General features: G+C 34.9%; 1 protein-coding gene across 2 annotated transcripts in view; it reads right to left on the bottom strand.

Moving 5' to 3' along the window:
- Window positions 1–21,344, bottom strand: part of MCU (mitochondrial calcium uniporter) — a 507,649-nt gene that overhangs the window by 407,576 nt on the left and 78,729 nt on the right. The window contains exon 3 of one of the 2 annotated variants that reach the window (XM_072545099.1): window positions 9,717–9,770. The exons of the other annotated variant lie outside the window; for it this stretch is intronic. Coding sequence (XP_072401200.1) covers window positions 9,717–9,770 — 54 coding nt within the window. The remainder of the gene's footprint in view (window positions 1–9,716; window positions 9,771–21,344) is intronic. 2 annotated transcript variants of the gene reach the window in all.

The following is a 21,344-nucleotide window of genomic DNA, read 5'->3' as shown; positions in this document are numbered from 1 at the left end:
TAAAAAATAATCCGCAAAATGTGCTATTAACACAAGAGACATAAGTTTTAAGAAGAAAACTAAAAGGTTTAATTAGCAAAATATATTAAGTAACATAGAAATCAGAACAGCCATTATTATTTATTATATTTTGAAAATATTTTGTACAGGGTAGCAAAATTTACAAACAAAAATCGTCTTTTGACCCTAGCTCGGCTATCATGTATCCCTAAACAGAATCGAGATTTATCACTAAAGACAACCCCCTTCCGTCAATGATCCCAAGCCAATCGTTCTCTGCACCATTTAAGATGAGTGTACAATTAAGGCGTTGGTATACATGATACTGTTGTTTTGTGAGTAGTCGTTCTCTAAGAGAGACGGAAAAAGCGTCTGTTGTCTACGGAAGCCAACAGTCAAGAAAGAGACATTTTTTGTTGCATTGTCCAAGAATGTGTATACTTCGGTAGAGGAAGTTATTACTAAGGGTTGCCTTAGGTAATAATTTGACATTGGGGGTGGTAATTTTGGATTTTATACAGCGAAAAATATAGTATTGTTTTTCGTATATGAAAAATTTAATAATGATCAAAACTGCGAATTTGGCTAAGAAATTGCTCGTATCTCAATTGGTCTTCCATGTGGAGAAGCGGTTTCTTAAATCCATCAACTTTAGACAGGGATATTGACGCTCTGTTGTTCTTCGGTGCCGCCTTGTGCCTCTCGATCTTCGTGATCGGTCTTCTTGACGCCTTGCCCGATAACATCTTAACACATTATTTGAACTTCTGTGAACCCTATTCGCAATTTCCCGAAAAGAAATCTTCTCTTAGATCAACTATCTGCACCCTATCAAACGCTTCTTAGTAATTTGTGATAATGATTACTTTGACTTTTTTTGTGACTTTCAAAAGAACCAAGAACCGCAAATCGCTGAATTTATTGTATGTTCTTTGTTTGTGTAAAAAAATTATATCATAGTTGTGATTGTGTAACTTAATTTGAGCAAAAATAGTTTTTTGATCAAATAAAAGGCATATATCGAGAACAGTTTAATTTAATCTTGCCCAAGTACTTTCGATCCCTAGATCATCTTCAGAGGCATTTCGTCAATTGCGGCCTATCCGACAAGAATAAAATGTCATAAACATATAATTGTACAACACACTACACTACACAAGGACAAACAAACACTTTAAAATTATTGAAGAATAGCTACATTGCGTACAGAAGCCGAAGACAGAAATGTAGCTTAGGGAGGGAAGAATTCAATCTCAGTGAGAAAGTGCTAGAATGCCTGAGAAATGTACGTGAAGGAGAGATCGGGTGAATGCCGTGCCGATGTTGCGGACACCGTGTTGTGTGCTAGAGGGACTATGGCTATGCTAGAGGGACTGAGGCTATGGATTATGTTACGTCTAGGAGAAACTTTGACAGTCTGCTCCAAGGGTAACCCATGCTGCTACAAATCAGTCTGAGGGACACATTATCTTTGTGAAATTTGGAACTCCATAAAAGTGTGGTGTCCTGCTGTAGTGTGGTGTTCATGTTTTTCTTTGGTAGTTTGTCAGGTATTCCTTAAATTTGTACAGTGTTTTGAATATTTTGTTTTCCAGTGATTTGTTTGGTTCTTTTTTTAGTTTGATGTAAGATCCACTTGTGATAAATTCCTGAATTTTCTTCTGGCATTAGCTTTTGTCTATAATTACAGTAGTTTCAGAACCTTGCTGAACAAAATGGGGTATTCTATTTACGAAAAGCTTGACAGCATCTAAAATATTCAGAAATTAGGTCACCGTTTAGCGATAAACGAATATTCCCGGCCTAATAATGCATGACAACAATTGAAATCCTTTAATAAATTTTGACTGCACATTTAATGTTATTAAAACTACCTGGTGGCGTTTTGTTATTGCAGGAATCATCGTGTACTGTTTCACAAATTTAATTAAATGAACCACATTTCAGTAGTAATATCAGAGTGCATATTAAAGAAAGACCGTCGGTTTGTACACGGGAAATTGCAAATAACTGTTTATACAGGAACGAGGAACAAAGTAAATATGGTAGTTACTAGGTAGACAAAATATTGAGTTAGTTTTTATTGTACAAAGTAATGATGACGGATAAGAATCAACAAAAGAGAAATATATTAAAACAACTGATGAAACATTCAGTAAAATTGTTACGTTCAATACAAAAACGAGCTAATTCCTATTTTAGTAGTTTCTGGTAATGTATATAATATGGACACAAAACAAACACAATTTGCATTCTAATTAAATTGAAATACATTTCCATAGGGTTAATATACAGGGTGTTATATTAAAAAAAACAGCTTTGGTTTGTTTTCTTGTTCTGACTGTAATCGAAAATATTTTTTTAAATCAGTTTTGTTATACACATTTTTGTGCCGGCAAAAAAATATTTACATTGCCAAATAAATCACCAAATTCGAAGAAAAATTGCATATGTTTTGTTTGCGCTTGTTTAGAATTTGAGGGGAGAGGGGATAACGTACTTGCGACGGCGGCTGTCTGTAGTTTAATAACCGCTTAGTTTCTGTAGTTTATTCTGCGTGTTTGTTGGCAGTTAGTGGACAGTTGGCTTTGTACGAGTAGTCAGTATTAAACTTCTTTTTATTTACTCAGTAAAGGTTGGGATCGTTAAACTCTAAATTGAAGTGAAAAATGTGGGTCGAAAGAAACTCACACAACAGGACAAAGTTCGTGCTTTAACGTTACTTGAGAAAGGAGACTCTGTAATTACCGTAGCACGTGATATTGGTGTTTCAAGGGAGGCAATTTATCAATTGAAACGGTCGGCTGCGTTGTACATATTCAAGAACAAGATTAAAGAGCGTTGGAGCCAGTTCGTCGCCTTGTTTCAGTCCTTGCGTAATCGTAAACGCATCAGTGATACGTCCCTGAATACATACATGTGCTTCTGTTTCTGTCATTCTCATTTGCACTAGTCGTATTGATTTTGATGGTATGCCAAGTTCTTCCAATATATTAGGTAGAATTGTTCTATCTATTGAATCATAGGCTTGTTTGAAACCTACAAAGAGATTGTAAATGTCCATGTCATATTCCCATGCTTTGGCTAGTATTTTTAACTGTAAATAGTTGGTCAATGGTAGATCTATTTTGCCTAAGAGTGTTACAATGAGGGCAAGCAACTGTGTGACTGTTCTAGAACATTTATTGAACTTGTGGGAAATTCACGAATGTGAATTCTTTATGGACGATGGTGCCCCTGCTCACAAGGCCAAGACAATGTCAAAGTTCTTGAATGATCACAACATCAACGTATTGAAATGGCCAGGTAACTTGTCCAACCTTAATGCCATCGAGAACGCATGGAAAATGATGAAAAATATGGTTCAAGAGTGTCGACCGAGCAACATAAATCAGCTGAAAGAGTAGTTGAAGAGGTTGTGGGTAACCATGGAAGAAGAATATTTCTTGAACCTTGTTCAATCCATGCCCAAGAGAATCCAGCTTGTCATCGACTACAAGGGTGATATGACAAAGTATTAATTTGTAAAATTAATATAACAATTATCCTGATTTATCTGTTTTATTCACTGTGTAAAGATATTTTTTTGCCGGCACTGTATTCCATAGTTTAGCCGTAACAAAAGAAAACCGGAGGTTTGGTGTACCCTGTATATACTATAATGTATTTAATAGTAATCTTTTTTTTCTATTAAAAATGTTATAAAGTGTTCGAAATAAAAATTTGAAGTAAATGTTTTTTAATGCGTGCGTTCTTGGATCATTAGCTTGGGAAATTTATAAATAAACAGAGGAGATATAGTATTGCAATGTGTTTAAAAATAAAAACGACACCGGCAGAAATAAATAGAACCGACTGTTTTGTATATGTGAATCGACGAAATGAGAATTTCTAAATTTCTGGAATTGTATGTGATATGAGTAACCTTCAAAGAATACAATTTTTGTATAAAAAGAGATAATATTGTTCAGAGACTCTTATAGCTTCTCAGGTTTTATCAAATAACTAGTTGGGAATTAACCACAAATTCTTCTTGTTCTTTTATCTAGGCATATTCCTTTTTTTTTAAATATTGTAGCTTCTCCTATTAGAATGTTGTCATTCCAACTCATCTCAGAATTTTCCTTTCACTTGTTTCTAGGAATCTTCTTGTTATGCTAGTTTTGGTCTCGTTTCAGCGGTGTATGTCATGATAGTTATAACTAAGTTTCTTTTTCGATATTGTTCACTTGAGAAATTGATCAAGCAAGCAATTTGATTAACCCAGTGTGAGAGACTTGCACACTGTGGCGCACCCAGGGGGGGGTTTTGGGGGTTAACCCCCCCCCCCCAGGGCATATAAAGTAAACAATATATAAAGAATAGTAGAAAAATGTAACTTGTCTTTCACACACAATACAAAAAATCCAAAACGCTGATTGAATAATTAAATTACCACTTTAAATATGTAGAACACAATAATTATTGTATAAATACGCAATAATTAATAATATTTTTCATTATATTTAGATATAGATACCTAATATTAGGCTTATACAAAATTAGACAGAACGAGTCTGTTGCGAGTAGCATGCGCCTACAGGACTGTATCTGCGGCGGCCTTGTGGACTATCACGGGTTGTGTTCCTCTGCATGTGTTAGAGCAGTAGAAAAGAAAAGAGACATCTCTATGGGAGAAGAAAGCATTTGAAAACAGCTATAAAAAAAAGAAAGGGAAAGATCAATGGAAAAATGGCAAGAAGAGTGGAACAACAAGGAAGATGTTGCTCAGTGAACAAAGATGCTGATCCCGAGCCTAAGGGACTGGGTAGATTGTCTGTTTTAGGGCGTATCTTCATAGGTTCAGAAAGACAGATGCAGATAAATGCCTATACTGCGAATATTCCGACACTGTTACTCACACAATGCTGGAGTGTAATAGATGTACAGTGGAGAGAAACAGAATGTATAAAGAAATAGGTATGAACCCTGTGACTGTAAGAGATGATCGTAAAGATGACGGGAAATACGGAGGGATGGAATAGTGTTCACAATTACATCCAAGCAGTCATTAAAAATAAAGAAGAAGAAGAGAAATACCAACCGGGCTAATGACAGAGATAAGATCTAATTACTATTTTAATGGGAATAAGTCGCAATTGAAGGTTAAAATAAGTTTATTGACGTTTGAATTTTTGATCTTTGATCTTGCACTGATAACTTGTTTATACTCCAACAATTAATATAAAAAAGAATAGCGGTTGGTACAGAAGTACATCTAGCCTTCATCGACCCAGAATAGGCGTATAATACAGTTCCAAGACTTAAATTGTGGCAAGCTTAACAACAACTCGACATTAGTCCATACCTTTTAGGAATAATCACAGAAGTATACAGGGATAACACTACTTACCTAAAAATCGGATATAGACTATCAGAGCCAATAAAAGAAACTAAAGGACTAAAACAAGGATGCAGTATGTCACCCTTACTGTTTAATTTATATATTGAGGAAGCCCTCCAAAATTGGAAAAACTACTGCCAGGGAATGGGAATCCCCATAGGAAATGACGTACTGTTCTCCCTAAACTTTGCGGATGACCAAGTCATCCTAGCTCAAGATTCTTATGATCTAGAATTTATGATAAAGTGTCTATAGAGAGAATATTTAAAATGGGGGTCACAAGTCAGCATGAAGAAAACAGAATATTTACTTAATTATCAGTTCAGATGCAAGGTTTGAAGTGTTGATAGACGCGGACATGGAAATCAAACAAGTGAAAAAATTTAAATATTTAGATCCACTCATTGCTAAGAACGGCTTGGGAGAAACCGAAATTAAACACGAAGTAATCAGGGACGTAAAATTGTAGGATGTCTGAACTCCTTATGGTGGGATCACCACATTTCCAAAAGGAACAAAAAAAAAGAATAGGGCAAACCATGGTTGAATCAGTTCTTTGTTCTATGGCTCTGAAGTATGGACAATTAATGCAGACCAGAAGAGAAGATTGTTGACAGTTGAAATGGATTATTTGAGAAGTGCTAGAATATCAAGGCAGGAAAGGAAGACTAACGAATCTATAAGAAATAACATGAATGCTACAGAAACGGTCATTGACAGAATAGAAAGAAGAGGTTCAAAATGGTTTGGACATCAATTGAGAATGTCTGACAATTGTTGGCCCCAAAAACTTCACAAATCGAAGCCCCCTGGAAGAAAAAAAAGAGGTAGACCTCAACGCTCTTGAAATGAAGGAATTAGAAGATCGATGGAATCGACAGGTTTGGAGGAGGAGCATGCCTTGCACCGGGAGGATTCCCGGAGGAGAACGTGAATACGGCGATAGCCGCCTTCAAAATGTATTGTATTTACAAGTTCGATTAATGTCAAACGTCAATAACCTTATTTTAACCTTCAATTTTGGCTTGTTCCCATTAAAATAGTCATTACTTTAAAATGCCACAAGAAAATAGCTTCAGAACAATAGATAAGATCTAGATAAGAGAAGGGAGTGTTCCAAAAATGTCGTTAGCCTTACAGTGGCCATCCCACTTTCGGAGTACGGTACGTGCGACAGTCAACTGCGCATAAGTAAGAGAGGGTGGTTTTAGTTGGTAGGTAGGATAATAGATACCTGAATCTTTGGAACTGCTATCTTTAGTACTTTAAATTAAACTAAAACCCAAATTGTAGGGACTCAACATGGAGGCAGCATAAAAAAATTTCAAAACCCCCCCTAAGACAAATTCTGGGTGCGCCACTGCTTGCACACCCCTTAGAATTACATTGGGGTGTTACAATTCATTGGTGTATTGATTCGTGTTATCAGTAAGAGCAATTAAGAAGAATGAAGTTGCTGTAAGAAAATCTATAATTTCTGCTACAAAATTAAGCGCCAAATTTTCATCTTACTCAAGGGATGTATTATTAGAAAGAACCGAAAGAGACATCGCAATTTGGATTGAGGAACTAATTCAAAGAAGAATTTCTGTAAGTGGTTATTTAATCCAGGAAAAAGCTCTTCAGTTTTATGAGTTAATGAAACAGTCAGAGTCACCAAACACCAATCGGGTTTATGAAAAGAAATGCATTTCATAATATCAAAATATTTCCACAGAAGCTAGCGAAAATTATTGAAGATGGGGACTATTGTGCCAATCAAGTATTTAACGCTGATGAAACGGGACTCTATTGGAAAAAAATGCCTAACCGTACTTACATCGCAAAGGATGAAAAAACTGCAAGTAGATATAAAGCAAGTAAAGATCGAGTAACATTATTACATACTTTGTAGCAATATATCAGGAGTCCCAATGTTGAAACCGGTCTTAATAAATACATCTCTTAAGACCATGTGCTTTAAAAGGCAAAGATTTACTTTACAAGTAAAAAAAGAAAAAGCAGTTGATATTAGAAAATTGATAGAAAAACATTATGATTTAAACTGGAAGAGTATTGAAGAATTAAGTTATTTTAAACAAGTTTTAGAACGAGACAACTTTGAAAACCATCCACCTGCAGACGAAGTTCATGAATAATTAGTTTATTTTCAACAACAATAACTAGTAAATTAAACAGGTTCCACTGTTTTCTTGTTTATCGACACGATATGAATTAATCTGCCCTCATACGCTAAAAAGCCCTATCTCCAAAGAACAAAATTTTACAAGAGACAAGGAAAACCAATTTTTTCTCCAGCATCACAGTTTTGATATTTTTAAATGAATTTAATGTGTAAATGGTTTTGTTTCAATGTTAAAATTATGGTTTTAACGTTAACATAAGAATATTTAAATTTTTTAGGAGAAAAATGGATTTAGGGCTTTTTATTTTAAAGTTGGATGCTGCCATATCAGATTCTAAGAAGCCCTAACTCCCTCGTATAGGCAGTTAAAGCTTTTTACTTTAAAAATTAATTAATTTTATACATACTGAACATAAAAGGTTTATTGAAAATACAACTTATGTTTTTAAGAACTGTGTAATATCTAAGAATAAAAAGTTATGAAATAATTTAAAACTAAGTAACATAAGGGAAAAATTGGTTTTATGACTAATTCAGCGTCAGTCAGTGTTTAATAAATCTGGCTCCTCTGACTATTGAATGGTTAACCATAATCCACGGCGATTAGATGGCATAGGAGGGCCCAATTGTTCAACTATTTCTTTTTTCTTAGCTTTATTAAATCCTTTTACTGCTTTAGTTTTCTCAGGCATTGGAAAGTTCTTGATATATTTAGCTTGTAAGAAATTTAGCACTCTGGTATTAGATTCTTGGTAATCAGTTTAATATACGACATAGTAGATTTGTATTGTCTCGCTTAACTATTATTTTTCCAATGTCTGTAAGATACGGAACGCTATCGTTGCCACGATGCTTAAGTTTTGGCTTGGAAGTGTAGCTTGGCTTTCCAAGCGAAAAGATCCTCACCACTAAGATCCTTTGTTTCCACTTTCCCTAAGTTTGCTTCCTGAACACACTTAACAAAATCTTGGAAATCGTACACTTTTCCACTATGCTTCATAGCTAATTCTACCTGATGGTGAAAGGAGTCAGCAGCCATAAAAGTGAGACCTGGTTCGAAATAAAAAATATCAATGGCGTCGACAGAAATCTCCTTGCAATAATTAACAATATACACCAAAAAGGTAAAGAAAGTCCAGTTCTTATTTTGTGCCGAGCAATTGTCCAGCCAAATACAAATATGTTTTACATCTTTGAAATGGTAAAAAAACGAGTAAAAGGCATTTAGGATTCTAGGCATTCTGGTCTTCCTTTTTTCTTCCACTTATTGCCTCATGCCACAATACCGCGAGAGGTTTGGTCATGCGTGGCAACATGATGACTTTTTGAAGATCAGCACAAAAGAACATTGTGTCATTGGAAGACTGTAGTTTTGTATGCTCTTTATATAATTGTCTTGATTCTGTAGCTTTTGCAATATGGCTCTTCCAACGTTCCAACAGACGCAAACCAAACAATCTGATGATAAGTTTTCCTGACTGTAGTCTTTATTATGTTCTTTAAACTTAAAGCACATGACACATTCTTCACGACCGAGTTTCGTGAATGATATATTGAGTTCATTAACAACTTTTCTGTATAAATTGTAAGAACAGTCACAAAAGTTTTCACTTCGTCTAAAGTCATCATACATCCTTTGAATGGTCACATCATTTGGGAGGTATCGGCGATTTGGTGCATGTTCTCTTCTGTAATGAGCAATACTTGGGTTGTAACTCTCTATATGATTTCTAATGACGCTTCTGTCAATTTTCTTATGATTAGAATACTTTCTCCTTTTGTCGGTTACACCTGACGCCGTACCTGTCATCGTATTTTTGTCACCAGATGTTACAGTATCATAAATAACTGAGTTATTTTCTTTAGAAAATCCAAGAGTCGTTAGAAAAAAAAATATATATATACATATATATATATATATATATGTATATACATATATATATATATATATATATATATATATATATATATACACTTACCTGAAAAATATATGTGCAATAAACAGAAAATCGTCGTGTCGGCCGATAAGTCATAGTTTTCGGTCGCAGAAAAAACACTTATTCAACTCAAACGTAAACTTCTGTTATTCGTATAACTTATTAACAATATAAAAAAAACAAAACTTTTCAACAAAAATTCACACTTAATGCGGTGTTATATACAACATATTTGGCAAGGGTGGGGGTTTCACATCTAGCAAATACACACCTTTATCTGTAATTGTGATGTTATCGGGGATTTTTGTGTCGGGGTAAAGATCACCTAAAAATAAAAATAGATGCTTAGAAAATGTAGATATTATTTCTTCTTAAGTCCATTTTTTTATATAGCTGTAAAATAAAATATTTGCGAGGGTTGCTTCGTAAGTTTAGAGATATTAAATAAAACGTCAAATGGACATCATCATCGTAAAATTGGACAAGACCAATGATAAATTAATTAAAAATATATAGCATGCAAAATACTCGCTTTTTGTTATAGAAGTATTAGAAATAATATAGGGAACATAATAATTTAATAAGAAATTAGATTTCAGTTCTAATTAGAGATAATATTAAGATCACTGATATGTTGTTGGGCGTTAGATGATCTTTTTGGTTTTTCCTCATTTATTGGCAGGCCCAAATTTTTAGACACGGTTGAAAAAGTACTAAACGTTTATTTATACTTGCGTATTTCATTTTAGGAAATCCAAAAAATAGAAAGATTATAATTATTATGATTGTCTTTATGTGCTGAAACTTTTTTGTGTACTATCTCACGCAACTCAACCTCTAAAAATCATACGAGCAACCTGAATTTTGCTGAGAATGTCAATTTTGAGACTCCAAAAAATATGCAAAAAAAGTTTGCCAGTGCTACCCCCCAGGGTTTCTCCCTAACCCTTCTCGTAGTGGGGGGAACCAAAACCAGCGGTATACCAAGCATCTGTATCTGAGGAATATGGACGAGATAATTTTGAACAAAAATGTTTATTAGCACTTTTTGTATATAATGAATCGTTCTATCACAGTGGCGGCCCGCTATATAGCCATGGAACTACCTTGCTAACTATGCAGAAACATAACGTTGTATCTTTAAAACATCCTAATGCCTATTAATTATTTTGTGTGTATTTTTTTTTATCTTCATAAATTATATGAAATCTGGCAACTGTGTGAGCAATACAATTCTCACAACCGATACTAGCAACCCACTGCGGAGCGGATAACCTGCTGGTGTCAATATCATAGCGGCTCCTATGAAAAGAGAAAGATTTTACTGGCTGGTCAATTTTAGCGCCGAATTGGACAACGACTTTAAGGTTCATATTCAAAGTTAGAAATCTTTTAAAGGTACCTCAAAAACAACCCAAAATAAACTCCTTGAGTGCATATTGGATGTTTACCACGAGGAAATTAAGAAATAAATTGAAAATTCTCTTTATGTTGCAGTGATTGCCGATGAAACGACAGACGTTGCCGGTGAATTTTAATTAGTTATAGTTTTAAAGAATGCCAAAATCTTTCCATACACGTTGAAATTTTCAATCACGGGGTGTTCATACTGTTCATGAAAATAGAAAAGACCCTCCTTGTAGTTATGGACAGTATACAAAGTACTTCACTTGATTTGTCATCCATTAATCAAGCAAATGGTTATAAATTAAAGCTCCAGGATAAACATTTTGTATTTTGGTTATTTATTTTTAATAAAATAATACCTCACGTCGAAATTATTTTTCATCAATTATGCACTGATTCTGTTCAAGTGAAAAAAGATTTGGAGAATTTTGAAGCAGCAATTCATGGTATAAGGGAGCAAATGGACGTCAGTATTGATAACATTCAAGAAGAAATAAACACGTCACAGAGACAAACGGATAATGATAATGATGAACCAAGAAGAGGGCAGGGCCAGCAGAAAACGGGAAGCCTTAGAGATATGCGACGCAGTTTTGCTACTGTTACGATAAATAATGACGTGTCATATGACTCAAAACTGTAAACATATTTATTGCTAATATCTTTTCTGTTCTAGTTATTTCGGCGCTCAGTTAAAAAACCAGTTTCAGCCGTCGACGAATTTCTAGTAAATTCGCCGAAAGACCAGTCCTTGAGGGACGTTCTCGTCTATTCGATGGGTTCTAATGGAGAAGGTCATCGATCCTTCTAGATAACGGCATTTTATATATATAAATGGGACATTTCATTTAAGGAGAACAGTTAATTTTTGAAGATCGCGCCGCGTATTTTAAAATGTAACGCCCGTATTATAATAAATTGTATAATTGTTCGTGTAAGATAAATTAGTAATAAAGACTTTAATAAATTTGTAAGTGTTATAAATAGAACCTTTAATAAATAAATGAAAACAATAAATTAGAAGAATAATAAAAACATAACACTACAAATAAAAACAAGGTTTACCTTCTCCGGACATTTAGTTGCGAATTTATTTAAATCGAAAATTTTATGCTTATCAGCATCAGATCCCCGAATCATTTTTTAATGAAACATGCAGACAATTTTTATTTTTAAACAAAACTCGGCTTAAAACTGAATTACAAGTACTGTATCAGAGAGACGAATTAAGTACTACCTCTGGGGCTGTTCCGCAATCAGTTTTATTAAATGATTAAGGTTTAAAATGTACAGTTGAAGAAACTATTAAACTTTTAAGTATATTGTTGAATGTTTTATTTGAAGTATCTAAAGCAAAAAACCAACTTCTAAACGAACGAACTCTAGTAGATATAAGAAAATATTTTCTCCCATCTGTGAAATCAACACATAATCAGATTACGTCTAGTTGAAATTCCCACTAAGATGTGTTTCTGGTAAATGTATGGCAATCAATACCTTTACACAAGACAATGAAATCGTAGTTATATATGCGAAATTACCCATTAATTAAACATAGTCTGCAGTATTCAGTTGTTGTTAAGAATCATCGTTCACTGATTACAAATTGAGTTGTGTAAATGACAGGATTGAGATACGGATGCATCGTATCAGATCTAAATGATAGGCAAACACCTTTAATTACATCGACATCTTAATAGAGAAGCAGTTTATTAAGTCAATAGTTTGGCTTTGTTGAACTCAATTAAACCGGAGTGACATGTGACCGTCGGTGACATGTTTCCTTTACGCCTAGCGTCTAAGATATAGCGATGGTGGGATTTCGAAGCAAGCGCCTCAAGTATATCGTCACCACGTCGTGAGTTGTCTGTTTTAGTTTGTTGTTTGTTTTCTTACGTCATATCACGTTCTTATTAAAAATGGAGGACAATAGTGAAACACGTGAAAGAAAAGTGATCCTTCGAAATACGACTACAGTATTACGAAGAAAGCAAGTTCCAGAAAAGTAACAGTTAATTTCTGTAATATATTTTTACAATAAAAATCTAACAATATTACTTTATTTGTAGGCTACAATGATGTGAGAAGTTCAGTGATGATGATAAATTGCAAATTTATCAACAGTTCTATTTTCTTCAATCCAAAGACGAACAAGACATCTTTCTACAGAACATTATTGATGTATTAAGCATCGTCGTCCTCGACAAGGTGAGAGACACAAACCCAAATAAAAAACTTTAAAATCTGCCAGAGCAGGAAAAATCACCTAGAGATTTACGCGGAAAACAATCAACCTCTAATGCATTTTCTAAAGAGGTCAGGCAATTCGTCCGGAGCACATTCAGTCTTTTTCTGTAAAAATAAGCCATTTAACAAATACCGAGGCGTTTCCAGACTTTTGGTCCACTCTGTATAAATTAATACGAAGAATTTACTATATCACTACGTCATTATAATCTGGAAAAAAAAATATAACGAACCCTGCAATATAGATTTATGTCGATGATAAATTTGGCTGCGTTAATATTTCAATGGGTTTTGATTTTGGAGCGGAGATTGAAATATTGATATGAACGTAAATTTTAAAGACAATTAGTTGATGCCATAAATCTATGACGTGATCGATTAATAACGCCTCAAAAGCACGGCTCATATTCTACCGCTTAACCACAAAATCATCGAGTTCCTTGTTCGTACTGAATGGCTATCTGGGCAAATTAACGGATGTGTGATTTATGATTTCGTTACTTGAAATATGCATTCATCAACAGGAAGAGGGCTTATTGATGGAATCCATCATATATGTGCTTATTATATGCGCTTAATACATACAGCAAACGATCTAAACAAGATCAATCCAAAAGTGAGGTTGAAACGAAATTAAACAGCCCAGTTGTTTGAAAAAAATGTTTAGTTTCTTATATGTATAAATATTATTATATAGTATTTTTATCATATCACATTTTTTTAACATAACATAACGCTTTTTAAAACTTCTACACCCCTCTAAGGTTAAACACAGACAGGGCAGCTTGCGCCGCGTCTGCGCCTCGTCGGCTGCCGCGCGGCTTAACACACATGAGGCGGTTTAAAAGTGGCAGTAGTTTTGCCATTGTATTCGTTGTTGTCAAATTTAGTCGAGCTTTGAACGTAGAATGGTATGATGATGTCTCTAGAATCATCTAGTGAAAGTGACGACGATTTGTTTTTCCTAATAAGTGTAACTTTACTTCATATCAGATCAAAGAAGAAGGTATTGGATACATCCTATAGTAAATGAATGAAAAAATAAAGGAATGTTTTACACGTTAGTTAACGAAATTAAAAATGGTCCACGAAAGCATCTTCCGAAATAAAACTGTGGGTAACCTCTTCCCAAGCATGTTTTTTCTTTATTTTAATCGAATGTTCATTTGAGCGCATATCCCAAATTGCTGGCCGTGTGTAAATTTCGGTAATTAATTTATCGATGTCTATAGCTTCCATCATCATCATCATTGGTGCTACAGCCCTATAAAAGAGCCTCGACCTTCCCAAGTCTATTACGCCAGTCAGTTTTATCCATTGCCAACTGTTGCCAGTTTGCTGCGCCTATTTGTCTACCATCCTCATCTACACCATCCCTCCATCTGAGTTTTGGTCTACCCCTTTTTCTACTTCCCACAGGTTGTGACATAAGGATTCTTCTAGGAGGGTTGTTCTGCTGTGATCTTGCCAGATGTCCTGCCCATCTTAGTCTTCCTATTTTTATAAAGGATACTACGTCTTTACCACCAAATATATGTTTATATCTGTGATATATCTCGTAGTTGTACCTCCTTCTCCAAACACCATTTTCACAGATACCACCAAATATTCTTCTCAGGATCCTTCGTTCAAATATAAGCAGGAGATTTTCATCTGCCTTGGAAATGGTCCATGCCTCAGACCCATATGTCAACACTGGTTGTATAAGGGTTTTGTATATGGTTATTTTTGTTTTTTGGCTTAAGTTTCTGCTTCTCATATGTCTACTCAGTCCAAAATAGCATTTGTTTGCTAGGATTATTCTTCGCTTGATTTCTTCAGTCATGACGTTCTCCTTGGTGATCAGGGAGCCCAAGTATGTGAATTTGTCCACCACTTCAAAGGTAGAATTATCAACCGTGAGTTGGTGGCCGATGTTTCTGGCTCTATTGTTGGGTGTTGATGCCATTATCTTAGTTTTATTTTCATTTACTTGCAGGCCCATATTTTTTGAGGCGTGTGACAAGGTGGTATACATTTCTTCTAGCTTGCGTGTTGTGCGGGCAACTAGATCAACATCATCTGCATATGCCAAAATTTGGGATGATTTATTAAAAATGTTTCCTCTGCTGTCTATTTGGGCATCCCTGACCGCCTTTTCCAAAGCTATGTTGAAAAGGAGACACGCCAGCGCATCTCCCTGTCGCAACCCAACATGCGTTTCAAATGCCTGTGATTGTTCGCCCTGTATTTGGACTTTGCAAACAACTTTACGCATTGTAGCCTTAACCAATCTTATCAGTTTATCGGGGATGTGGAATTCATCCATGGCTTCATACAATTTATTTCTTAGGACACTATCATAGGCCGATTTAAAATCTACGAAAAGATGGTATGTGTCGATATTAAATTCATTGGTTTTTTCCAGTATTTGCCTTAGCACAAAGATCTGGTCTGTTGTTGATCGACCAGGCCTAAAACCACTTTGATATTCGCCAAGAAGCTCCTCTGAATATTCACTCAGACGACCATATAAAATACTCGAAAATATTTTGTATGCTGTATTAAGGAGGGTTATTCCCCTATAGTTTCTACATTCTAATTCATCGCCCTTTTTGTGTAGCGGGCAAACGATCCCAATACACCACTCTTCTGGGATTTGTTCCTCATTCCAGGCTCTCAGTATGATTTTATATATATGATTAGTCAGAGTAGCACCTCCACATTTAATAAGTTCCGCGGGTATACCATCACTTCCTGGAGATTTATTATTTTTTAGGTGTTTTATTGCATCCCGTACTTCCTGAATTGATGGAGGCTCCAATGGTGTATTGTTGTTTGCTCCTGGGGGTGGTTGATTTGGATCTTCTACTTCGATAGTAAGCAGTTCTTTATAGTGTTCCACCCACCTTTTCAATACTTCTTCTTTTGTATTGAGTATATGCCCCTCCTTATCCTTACATAGTCCGATCCTTGGTTTAAATTCTTTTCTTGCTTTATTTAGATTTTTATAGAATTTTCTTGTTTGATTTTCCTTTTTTAATGCCTCAAGTTCTTCCAATATTCTATTTTCATAAGTTCGCTTTTTTCTCCGATGGATGTACTTCTCTTCTCTTCTGAGATCTTTATATTTTTGTTCTTTTTCTCGGGTTCTTCTTTGCTGCATCAGTTTATATGCATTGTTCTTTCTTCTTGTAATGTCCTCGCATTCAGCATCGAACCACTCATTGCGTGGTGGTGGTCTTTGCGGCCCTAGAATGTTATTTGCTGCGTCTTTAATGTAATTTTTACACATTTCCCATTGTTCACTAATTGTTAGATTCTCTTTAGTTATGTATTTAGTTTCGATATAGTTTTGGAACCTTTCTACCGTTTGCGGGTTTTTGAGGAGTTCAATATTAAGGCGCCTTGTTTTGGTACTTCTCTCCTTCTTCGCATTTGAGATTCTAGCCCGAATTCTTGTGCCAACTAGAAAATGATCTGAATCAATATTGGCGCCTCGATAGGTGCGGACCTCCATAAGGTTGGAGAAGTGTCTAGCATCTATGATCACATGATCAATTTGGTTGTTCGTTAATCCATCAGGCGAGGTCCAAGTCCCCATATGTATTTTTTTGTGTAGAAAACATGTGCTTCCTACGATCATGTTCTTTGAGGCTGCGAAGGTGACTGCTCGGTGTCCATTCGAATTAGTATTATTATGGAGACTATATTTACCAATGTGCGGTAGATATATTTCTTCCCTTCCGATTTTTGCGTTCAGATCACCGATTATTATTTTAATGTCATTTCTGGGACAATTGTCATATGTTCTTTCTAATTCATCATAGAAATTGTCTTTTTCTTCGTCTTGCTTGTCCTCTGTTGGGGCATGTACATTAATAAGGCTAATATTAAAAAACTTGCCCCTGATCCTTAAGCAGCTCATTCGCGGATTTATCGGCTTAAAATCTATAACCAAGTGCTTGACTTTATTATTGACTATAAAGGCTGTCCCAAATTCATGTCTGGTTCTATGGCAACTATAGTATATATTGTAGTTTGCTTTTTGGATTATGCCATGACCTGTCCATCGTACTTCTTGTATTGCAGTAATATCAGCATTATATTGTGCTAATATGTCACACAGTTTGCGGATGTTTCCAGGTTCGTTAAGTTCATTCATTTACTATTGGATACATCCTATAGTAAATGAATGAAAAAATAAAGGAATGTTTTACACGTTAGTTAACGAAATTAAAAATGGTCCACGAAAGCATCTTCCGAAATAAAACTGTGGGTAACCTCTTCCCAAGCATATTTTTTCTTTATTTTAATCGAATGTTCATTTGAGCGCATATCCCAAATTGCTGGCCGTGTGTAAATTTCGGTAATTAATTTATCGATGTCTATAGCTTCCATAATATATACAAAATTTGGCAAACACTCACAAAAGTAATCAAATAAAACCGTTGCAAAACAGTCACACGTCCGTGTGGAAGCACGAGATATCTATTACTGATGTGTCGCCATAAGTCATAAAACTGCCGACGGCGCATGGGCATGTACTCAGCTCAGCATAGGCCGCGCGGCGGCCGACGCGGCGAGCTGACAAACAACGGCTCGTCTGTGTTGCACAACAGAAGTACCATAGACGAGAGATTGCTTTAAACGCCGCCCTGTCTGTGTTTAACCTAATGGTGTTGCAGATAGATGGAGATAGAGAGAGGTCGACACTCATACCACAGTATATTGCTAAAGAATTCTTTATTAATATACTGTGCTCATACTTATCATTAGAGTGTTATCGCAAAGTCAAACGTTAATACCGTACCGTATCAAAACGTAAATAGCGGATAACGGTGTATTTAAACACAGACATCAAGAGAGTTATCGCAAATGTTCTGGGGTGGAGTACGATAAGGGTGCGTTCATTACGGGGACCATAGCATAGTATCCTCGCCTAGAGCATAGCACTGACAGTGAACGCTCGCATTTAAAATAATGCATTTATTTTACGTGGCGATGATAATATAATACCATCCTATGGTCCGATCGAGGGTCGGCGCCTCGTTATGAACGCACACTAAGACTTAACGTTATTATGACAACAGACATTTGGCATTAAATGTAACCTAGAAATTAATGTTGAGGAATAGGAATACTGTAACGGTTTTTTTTTTTATGTTTTTTGAAAAATGGATTTGGAAATTGATACAGCAATAATAGCTGGTGCTGATGACAATGAAATTGAAGATTTAATTCTTGTTAATTTGCTAGAAAAAGATATTGAGCAGGTTGACGTGCATTTTAATGATTTAACCAACAATCAATGCAAAGATTTCTTTAGGTTTAGCTCCCATGATATTAGATTATTAGTCAATTTGTTAAAAATTCCAAATGAAATATGAACTGCCAATAGGAATAAAGTAACAGACATTTAAAAAAGAAACACGTTAGAAAGTAATGGTAATATAAAATATTTGAGTAACTAATATTTTAAGCACAAAAAGTATAAAAAGACAAAATAAGAACGCACGTGTTTACAGACAAAAAATATGGTTCATGGTTCTCGACAAACAAGATGCTTCTCAGCATTGAAATTCACAGTTAAGTTTTTGGTTTCTAAAATTTGTATTCTATGAATTATTTTTATGTTTCATCCCAAATGTCAAATTATTGTTTAACGTTATTTACTATCCCTTATTTCGACCCAAATAGCGACAGGCCTTATACGGTATTAACGTAACATTTACTATGCGCTTGCGTACATGTCAAATTTGCGAATTCCGCTATTAGCGTGCGATAAAAATGCACTTGCGATATCTCTCTATTCTCCATCGAGTTAGAATCTATGGAGAAGGTATGAGCATATTAACGTGTGTATTAAAAACGGCGTAGGTAGGCGTGGCTAACGATGATACCAATATGGCGGTGGGATCATAGCCGGACTCAATAATATTAAAACTACTATAAAAATATCACTAGTTATTCAGAAGATTAATCATAATCTAAAAAAGTGCAATACATTTTTAATAAATTATGATTTATTTATCCCGCGGTAAACACTAAAAACACGATATATTATACATAAAGATAAATTAATACAGTCAAATACTATTAATTTATTCTCTGTAGTACGGGCCATTACTTTGTTTACATATTTGTATACTAACCTGTAGAACGTTATTCCTGAAGATTTTTTATTAACATTGCTTCTGCTACGGCAACTACGTTTAGAACAAGAAACCATTATTATGCACTATCACAATATATTATTACAGTTTCTATAAAAGTATTATAAAACTAAAAATATTCGAAAAACAACAAACGTAAACAAACATATACGATCTGTCTAAAGTGTCAAAACAATCTTAACAATATGGCCGAAGTGAGGTCGTTTTTAGTCACGTGATGCCCTCTCCATAGATTCTAACTCGATGCTATTCTCATAATATCAAACTTAGGATAAAGACGCTATTTGTCAAGTTACTCGTTTTAAAAATATTTTAAATGCGTTTTTTCTTCAACGATACAGTTTTGTTTAAGGGATTTTGTTTTTGTAATATTACACGTGAAATTCTAATAATATTTAACTAAAACCCCTACAACACTATCCGATCGACAATTTAATTTTTTTTAATAACTTTTTCGCCTCAAATTGACAACCTCTATATTATAGAAGCATGCAAAGACACTATACTGAGAACCACATACGATTTAAAGCATTTGTGTAAAAAAATTCATCGATTTTACTCCAAGAACGCTTAACCCTTATCAAGAAAATTATTAACTTGACAAGCACTTTTGATTTTAGTATTGCGATAAAGCACGTGAGTCAAGATTTTGGTTGTTTCCCACGCGTGACTTAAATATCTACCCCTAGCGTTTGAGAGGAATGTAGACCCGTGTACGTAAATAGGGCGTCCAACCGCCAAGAGGATGATAATTTTTACGACTTCGCAGCGCAACATAACTACTACTTGAATTCCTGTCATTACTTACCACACATACATCATAGAAAGTGATGCAGTCGAAGAAAGCTGGGCAAAAATTAAGTCTAATATCTTAGCCTCGGCCAAATAAACAATAGTAATCAGCAAAGAACCAACCAGAGGTAAAATAAAAATTGATGGCATCAGTATTGAACAAGTGTTGAAAATAAAATACCTTGGAATTACACTGTCCAGCTATGAAGACAAGGACAAAGAAGTGAGAGATTAAGTACAAAAAGCAAATAGACTGGCAGGATGCCATAACACTATATGGCGAAATAGACACATTAACACTGACATGAAGTCAATAATTTATAAAGTTAGTGTACGACCAATAATGACACATGCCTCAGAAACAAGACCCAACACAGCAACAACACAAAGACTACTGGAAACGGTATAGTTGTGAGTACTGAGAATAATTCAGGAAATACGTTGAGAGATCAAAAGACAAGTGAAGACAAGACAAAACAAGTGAAGACAAGACAAGACAAGTGAAGACAATGTAACGTACAGTGTAAAAACTAATGGATTAGCGGAATAACTGCATGCATTGGAATTGAGATAATGCAACTCCATCTAGGAAAGTTAATTTCTAAAAATTAAAGAACATAACTAGCCCTACAGGGCATAGGGACAACAACACCATCTCCTAAAAACGCTCTTGTTAAGAACAACAACTATAATTACAGATAAAATGGTAGAGTTACAAATCGAGGATACAGAACATGTAGGAATAATATTGTAGTTTTAACAATTTAGAATGTAAGCACTATGGCTTTGATAAAAGCAGTTAAATGTAGACAAAAACATAAAGAATATGAAAACTTGATCTTAGAAGAGTTAAAAAATATTAAAAAAGTAGAAACGTAAGGGCTTTTATAAGAGAATTGATACAATAAAAAACGGTTTTCAATCAAAAATCGAATTATTATTAAGGATAAGGAAAGTCAACTGATCAATGGAAGAGAAGACGTATTGTAAGTGTAGGCACGATATTTTTAAGAACTCTTTAATTAATGCGAAGCAAATGAAGCTGATTATTTTACTTCCGCCAATACAAAACTGCAGGCAGTATTATATTTACTTAGTTGCCTTCAATAGCTTGAGAAGTCTCCAACTCGATTTAATAAAACTGGTACAGGTAAACCAGAATATGTGTAGACGTGAATATACTATGCGCGCTAGCAGATTTCAAATTCTGGCACCGAACGTTTAGTTGATCAAGAACCGCTTAGATGTCTATATGGATAGTGTCACTGACGAAGCGACTCGCAACGTTGACAAGTTTT

The sequence above is a fragment of the Diabrotica undecimpunctata genome, chromosome 9 (assembly GCF_040954645.1).
Source record: "Diabrotica undecimpunctata isolate CICGRU chromosome 9, icDiaUnde3, whole genome shotgun sequence".
Classification (NCBI taxonomy): Eukaryota; Metazoa; Arthropoda; class Insecta; order Coleoptera; family Chrysomelidae; genus Diabrotica; species Diabrotica undecimpunctata.
Note: the sequence above shows the minus strand (reverse complement) of the source record. Positions and strands in the feature narration are given on the sequence as shown.